This window comes from Dermacentor silvarum, chromosome 2, assembly GCF_013339745.2.
Source record: "Dermacentor silvarum isolate Dsil-2018 chromosome 2, BIME_Dsil_1.4, whole genome shotgun sequence".
In the NCBI taxonomy this organism is placed as follows: domain Eukaryota; kingdom Metazoa; phylum Arthropoda; class Arachnida; order Ixodida; family Ixodidae; genus Dermacentor; species Dermacentor silvarum.
The window spans coordinates 201163795-201171294 of record NC_051155.1 but is presented as its reverse complement, the minus strand read 5'-3'; the positions used below and the strand labels follow the sequence as shown (position 1 = coordinate 201171294).

The 7500-nt window shown below is 43.9% G+C and overlaps 1 protein-coding gene across 2 annotated transcripts in view; it reads left to right on the top strand.

Annotated features, from left to right (window-relative positions):
- LOC119442448 (protein 5NUC-like) overlaps positions 1–7500 on the top strand; it is a 40790-nt gene that overhangs the window by 16544 nt on the left and 16746 nt on the right. For both annotated transcript variants that reach the window (XM_049662176.1, XM_037707338.2), the window contains exon 3: positions 1206–1343. In XM_049662176.1, the coding sequence (XP_049518133.1) occupies positions 1206–1343 (138 nt within the window). The remainder of the gene's footprint in view (positions 1–1205; positions 1344–7500) is intronic.

The following is a 7500-nucleotide window of genomic DNA, read 5'->3' as shown; positions in this document are numbered from 1 at the left end:
ATCCGCGCGGTCGCTTTATACTCGTAGACGCAGAACACCCTGTGAATCTAACAGCGTCAGTAAGTGTTTCAAAGTCTATTCTGAAGTAAGAATGTAGGACTGTGCGTGTTGGTTGAGCATATTCTGAAGAGCGTGGCACGAATACGACGGTAGAAAAAGTGAGAGAAAACACAGATATGGACACGGACGCTACTTCCAAAATAGCTTTTTCAGAAAAAAGGCACCCTATATAAGCTATATATAAGGGTTACAGAATGGATACCAAGAGAAGGGAAGCGCAGTCGAGGACGGCAGAAAGTCAGGTGGGATGATGAGGTTAGGAAATTCGCAGGCGCAAGTTGGAATACGCTAGCGCAAGACAGGGGTAATTGGAGATCGCAGGGAGAGGCCTTCGTCCTGCAGTGGACATAAATATAGGCTGATGATGATGATGATGATATAAGCTCAAAGCGCAATCACACTTTTATCAATGCGGGGAAATGGTGCAGGACGTGTGGCCTGGATAGCGTGTGCCCACAGCAAATTGATAGTAGTCAGAAATGGTTTGAGAGAGACACCAAAGTGGAAGTAGTGGTCATTAAAGCTTCGCTTGAACATGCGTAAGGAACTAAATGCGGCATTAGTCAAGTTAAGCTTATGGTTTATGGTATAAACTCACTTTCGTCTACGTTACGCAAGACATTACGGTCAGAAGATTACGACTAAGATAAAAATATATGCTTCGGTCTCACATTAACGAAACCTGCCTCTTACTGCACATGTATACGGTAGTGCCTGGACAAGAGCATAGCTATTGCAGATATGACCCAAGAAAGGAATCACACGATGTCTCTCGCGGAGGAAGTTTCCAACACATTGGTGTTTCGTAATACTAATTCCGGAAGCAGCTGAAGAGAGAACATTTATTAGTGGCCAGGCACAGAAGTCGACCTTGGGTAACAGTGTTCTAGCCTGTTGCTCTGCTAAGATAGATGGGGAAAAGAAAAAAATATGTTATCAGGGGTGGCGACTTGGACGACGCGAGTGTACACAATCTTGTCAGGCGAACAGGAGGGGGGTAGCGGTTTGTTATCTGCCGCGAATATAAATCTGCCTTTAACTAGAATTATGATGGGCATGGAGGGCGCCTTTTGTTGATATAAAATCCGGAAAATGGTCAAATGAAATTGCATCGAGTAACAATCTCCTATGTAATTATTTTTCAGGTGAAGGAAATAAGAGAAAAGAACCCTAATGCGCTGTTCGTGAACGCCGGAGATTTTTTCCAAGGCACACCTTACTATACTCTCTTCAAACAAGAAGTCATATCCGAAGTCATGTCCGTTATGGGTTACAACTTCGCAGTGAGTTGTTAACTTGGCCACATAATCTTTTAAAATGTGGACGCCTAGAGCACTCTGTTATCTTTGGACAGATAGAGCCACCACTACGTTCTCGCAAATTCAGTGCTTTTTGTCCAGCGCAGCAAGGTATGCGGGAGGGGGGGGCGGAGTCGGGGGGGGCAGGTCGAATGACATCCGGGTCATGATCATCATCATCATCATCATCATCATCATCATCAGCCTATATATTATGTCCACTGCAGGACGAAGGCCTCTCCCTGCGATCTCCAATTACCCCTGTCTTGCGCTAGCGTATTCCAACTTGCGCCTGCAAATTTCCTAACTTCATCATCCCATCTGGTTTTCTGCCGACCTCGACTGCGCTTCCCTTCTATTGGTATCCATTCTGTAACCCTAATGGTCCACCGGTTATCCATCTTACGCATTACATGGCCTGCCCAGCTCCATTTCTTCCGCTTAATGTCAACTAGAATATCGGCTATCCCCGTTTGTTCTCTGATCCACACCGCTCTCTTCCTGTCTCTTAACGTTAGTCCTAAGATTTTTCGTTCCATCGCTCTTTGTGCGGTCCTTAACTTGTTCTCGAGCTTCTTTGTTAACCTCCAAGTTTCTGCCCCATATGTTAGCACCGGTAGAATGCAATGATTGTATACTTTTCTTTTCAACGACAGTGGTAAGCTCCCAGTCAGGATTTGGCAATGCCTGCCGTATGCACTCCAACCCAATTTTATTCTTCTGTAAATTTCTTTCTCGTGATCAGGGTCCCCTGTGAGTAATTGACCTAGATAAACATACTCCTTTACAGACTCTAGAGGCTGACTGGCGATCCTGAATTCTTGTTCCCTTGCCAGGCTATTGAACATTATCTTTGTCTTCTGCATATTCATCTTCAACCCAATTCTTACACTTTCTCGATTAAGGTGCTCAATCATTTGTTGTAATTCGTCTCCATTGTTGCTGAATAGGACAATGTCATCTGCAAACCGAAGGTTGCTGAGATATTCGCCGTTGATCCTCACTCCTAAGCCTTCCCAGTCTAACAGCTTGAATACTTCTTCTAAGCATGCAGTGAATAGCATTGGAGAGATTGTGTCTCCTTGCCTGACCCCTTTCTTGATAGGTATCTTTCTACTTTTCTTGTGGAGAACCAAGGTAGCTGTGGAATCCTTGTAGATGTTTGCTAAGATATTCACGTATGCCTCCTGTACTCCTTGATTACGCAATGCCTCTATGACTGCTGGTATCTCTACTGAATCAAATGCCTTTTCATAATCTAAGAAAGCCATGTAGAGAGGTTGATTGTACTCCACAGAGTTCTCGATTACCTGATTTATGACATGGATATGATCCATCGTAGAATATCCCTTCCTGAAGCCAGCCTGTTCTCTTGGTTGGCTGAAGTCAAGTGTTGCCCTGATTCTATTGGAAATTATCTTGGTGAATATTTTATACAATACTGAAAGCAAGCTAATGGGTCTATAATTCTTCAGTTCTTTAACGTCTCCCTTCTTATGGATTAGTATAATATTGGCGTTCTTCCAGCTCTCTGGTACACATGAAGTTGTGAGGCATTGCGTATAAAGGGCCGCAAGCTTTTCAAGCATGATATCTCCTCCATCTTTGATTAAATCTACTGTTATTCCATCTTCTCCAGCAGCTTTTCCCCTGGTCATGTCTTTCAAGGCCCTTCTAACTTCAGCGCTAGTTATAGAATGAGCCTCTGTATCCGGTTCATCACTATTTTGAATGAAAGTAGCTTGGCTGTTTTGGGCAGTGTACAGGTCAGTATAGAATTCTTCCGCTGCTTTTACTATGTCATGGAAATTGCTGATGATATTACCATGCTTATCTTTCAGTGCATACATCTTGCCTTGTCCTATGCCAAGCTTTCTTCTTACTGATTTAATGCTGCGTCCATATTTTACGGCTTCCTCAATCTTTCCCACGTTATAGTTTCGAATATCCCTTACTTTTTTCTTGTTGATTAGTTTTGACAGTTCAGCGAATTCTACCTGATCTCTCGAGTTGGATATTTTCATCTTCTGTCGTTTCTTTATTAGGTCCTTTGTTTCTTGGGAGAGCTTACCTACTGGTTGCCTTGGTGCCCTACCTCCCACTTCAATTGCTGCTTCTGAGATCAACCTAGTTACGGTTTCATTCATTACTTCTATGTTGTCTTTATCTTCCTTTTCTAAAGCTGCATATTTGTTTGCAAGCACCAGCCTAAATTGGTCTGCTTTTACCCTTACTGCCTCTAGGTTGGCCTGTTTCCTCTTGACTAATTTCACTCTCTCTCTCTTCAAATTGAGAGAAATCCGAGACCTCACTAACCTATGGTCACTGCACTTTACCCTACCTAACACTTCTACATCCTGCACTATGCTGGGATCGGCAGAGAGTATGCAATCAATTTCAGTCCTTGTTTCTCCATTAGGGCTTTTCCAGGTCCACTTCCTGTTGCTGCGCTTCCTGAAGAAGGTATTCATTATTCGGAGCCTATTCCTTTCCGCAAATTCTACTAACATCTCTCCTCTTGCATTCCTAGAATCGATGCCGTAGTTGCCAATTGCTTGCTCACCAACCTGCTTTTTCCCCACTTTTGCATTGAAGTCGCCCATGACTAAAGTATACTGAGTTTGCACCTTTCTCATTGCTAGTTCAACATCTTCATAAAACTGTTCTATTTCTTCATCATCGTGACTAGAGGTTGGGGCATAGGCTTGTGCAACCTTCATTCTATACCTCTTATTCAGCATTATTACGACAACTGCTACCCTCTCATTAATGCTGTAGAATTCCTCAATGTTGCCCGCTATGTCCTTATGGACTAGAAATCCTACTCCGAATTCTCTCCTATCTGGAGGACCTCTGTAGCAGAGGGCGTGGCCGTTAATCAGCACTGTATAAGCCTCACCAGTTCTTCTCACCTCACTAAGGCCAATTATATCCCAGGCAATACCTGATAATTCTTCAAATAGCCCTGCTAAGTTAGCCTCACTCGATAGGGTGCGCGTGTTGAACGTTGCCAGGTTCAGTTTCCATTGGCGGCCTGTCTTGACCCAGAGATTCTTAGCACCCTCTGCCGCGTAGCAGGTCTGACCGCCGCCTTGGTCAGGTGCTCCGCAGCCACTGGGAACTGAGGGTCATGGGTTAATTGTCGGAGTCATGAGGGAGGTAGTGGCGGAATACTGCACCAGGGAGGCCAATTCCTGTTCTGGTGAGGGAGTGACTTTGATGAAGCTTTATGGGCCTTCCTAGTTTGGTTGCACCTGAACTAGTATAGCCCCACTAGCTCTCGGCGATATATATTTTTTTTTCTTGCCGGTGTCAGGCACCACTCCATGCCTGAAAATGTGGTGGACTGGAGTAGGATTCGAACTTACGACCTTCAGATTTGAAGCCGGGTATTTTACCTCTGCTCCACGCCACCACGTCCGGGTATTGGGCGTCAAATAAATTCAGTGGTCAGAGAAGTTCAATTGACTATTGTGATCAGTTGCTGCCACGGCAGCTTTCCATTTTCCGGAAACTGGCGACATAGGAGTTCGGCCTACACTGCATACCCATGTCCACCGTTTTGTTCTCGTTCGCTTCGTTCTCCGAAAACTAGGGATATTCGAATAGTGCAGTTCCCAGATCAAATTGAGTACGAATATTCGACAATGCCAATCTGCGAATTACGAATCGAATATTATTGTCTCATTCCAAACAAGGTCAAATATAAAGCTTTCAAGGAGTTCATTCGCTAGGAAAAGAGGCTTACTTGCATTGTTTGATAGTCGTATGTTTTATACGGATTCGCAACGGGACTTCCGCTAAACCGAATACGAATCGAATATCTGAGACTACTCAATTCGCATTAAAGATTTCGAATAATCCCAAATCCCTACGGAAAACCAACTTGAAGGTACTACATTCCAGATGCACAGATGCACAGATGCGTTGCGACGTAATTTTTTATACTTCTCGAGGTTTTGAATAGAGCTACGTAATTTTTTTATTCAATCGAGTGTGGCTTCACACTCTAAGCTTGCTCCACAAGTTCTTATAAAACATAGTCCATAAAAGCAATAATCAGATATGTGCATGATATTTGCAATACTCAGAATTTGAGAACAAATAGAACCACAAAAAGCATTTAGGTACCTGAACATGACTGCAGTATTGATAGGTCCGACGAGGCGGCGTAGCCAAAAGCTAGAGAAATAATAGCCCAAATGTGGCCAAACACAAAAAGTGCAAACAATTTCATAGCCAAATATAGCCATTGTTATTTGCAATTTTATTTGTGTATACATTTTCACATTCGACAACGGCAATCCTTTTTTGCACAACCCGTCGTAGCAAAATGTCCGTGCCGCCATGACGGTCGGCTGTTTACATCAACAACAGCGACATCATGCTTGCACAGAACACTTTTTGGTTGACCGCGGTAGCTCTTAAGTTCCAGCGAATCGCTGCAGAGGGCGAAATCAGTGCTTTTATTTTATGACAAATAGTACTAAGTTATTATTTTCACTTATTTACAGTAATATTAACTACGAACTCTGCTTTTTAGCTGTCGTGAACGCAAAATAATGTTTAGCATCATCGATCTCTCACGTCATCTCTGCCTACGGCGTAGAGCTCAGCCGTCCAGCGATCTGCGACGGCGACGTGCTCACGGCTTCTTTTTTATGAGCTAAAACATGTCTTTCGTGCTATGAAATCTCATGTCATTTGTCTCATCGTCCTATCTTGTCTTCTCGTTTTTTTTTTCATTTAGCTTGGCCCGGCTTAGCTGGTACATGCTCTATATACTGTCCATTTACATCAACGTGGCCGCCATCTCACGGCAAGAACATGCATTAAAATAAAGTGACAGACAACAGATGCCACTCACTGTCTGAATCGGTGTAAGCGAAGCCTTAAAATATTACTGCGCAAAATGGCACACCAGTGTAAGAAGCGCGCAGTCGTTTTTGGCGACGAGCACGTCCCGAACCTAACTCGCTCGAAATGGTAAAAACCGTGACGGTGCACAAAGGGCAAAGGTAAGCAACAAATTGATAACAGTGGTTATGGTGTGAAAACCAGTTACTGTCAAAAAACAAACCATGTTGATGTGCTAATACAGTTTTAGAATTGGGGGCCCCAAAGAGTTTTGCGGGTGTTAGCGTTGGGGCATGCAGGAGTGAAGAGTTTTGGAATAGGCGTTTTGAGTTTGCGGATAGCGTGTTGCGCTTGTAGCGTCACTAGGGTGTCAAATAAAAGCTGGTATAAATATGAAAATAAAATATGCCATTTTATTATAAAAGGAGTAATTTAAATTTTCGGGTTTTCGCGTTTAATTGCAATTTAGAACTTATTTTATTAGCAGCAAACAACGTGATGCGCTTTAGTTTTGAGTAACCAACTTTACGTACCTTCACCCAGTCAAGTCAATCCGTGTTAGGCCTAAGCCATGAAATCGACAATTGAATTCGGAATCAGTGGCGTCTAATGAATCAATATTCATTAAACATGTTAGTTGACAGAAATCGATTACCGCAATCACTTCTCCTAGCTTACAAACTTCACGCGTTACCACGAATCGAGCCCAATTTGGTGCTAGGTTAGAGACGTCGCTTCGATGGGCGCCGCCATGCTTGTTGACGAAAGCTTTTGGGGAAGCTTTTGGAGCTCCCGCTAAATCGATGAAATAGCGTGCCCGACGCCAAACCCAAACACAGTTTGCGTCTTGCGCATGCGCAGTGGCTTCGACGCTATTTCTTTGGGGCCCCAAAACGTGAGGCCCCTATTCTAAAGCTCTAATAATTGCTAGAGTTTTACGTGCCAAAACCACGATATGACTAGGAGGCATGACGCAATAAATTTTGGCTACCTTTGGTTCTCTACCGTACACCTAAATCTAAGTACATGGGTGTTCCTGCATTTCGCCTTGATTGAAATGCGGCCGCCGTGGCCGGGAATCAAACCGGCGTCCTCGAGCCAGCAGCGCGACACCTCTCAAGATAAGCTAACACGGTGGGTGAAGTTCATGTGGCGGGGTCACTGATGTCATCACGGCAAACATGTTTCGATATTAGTAGAATGAGTATTTGCATCCGTGACGTTACGGGCAAACCATGTAGAAGTAAACGCACCAAAACCCACCTTTCGCTAGGGGTCTTGCTCC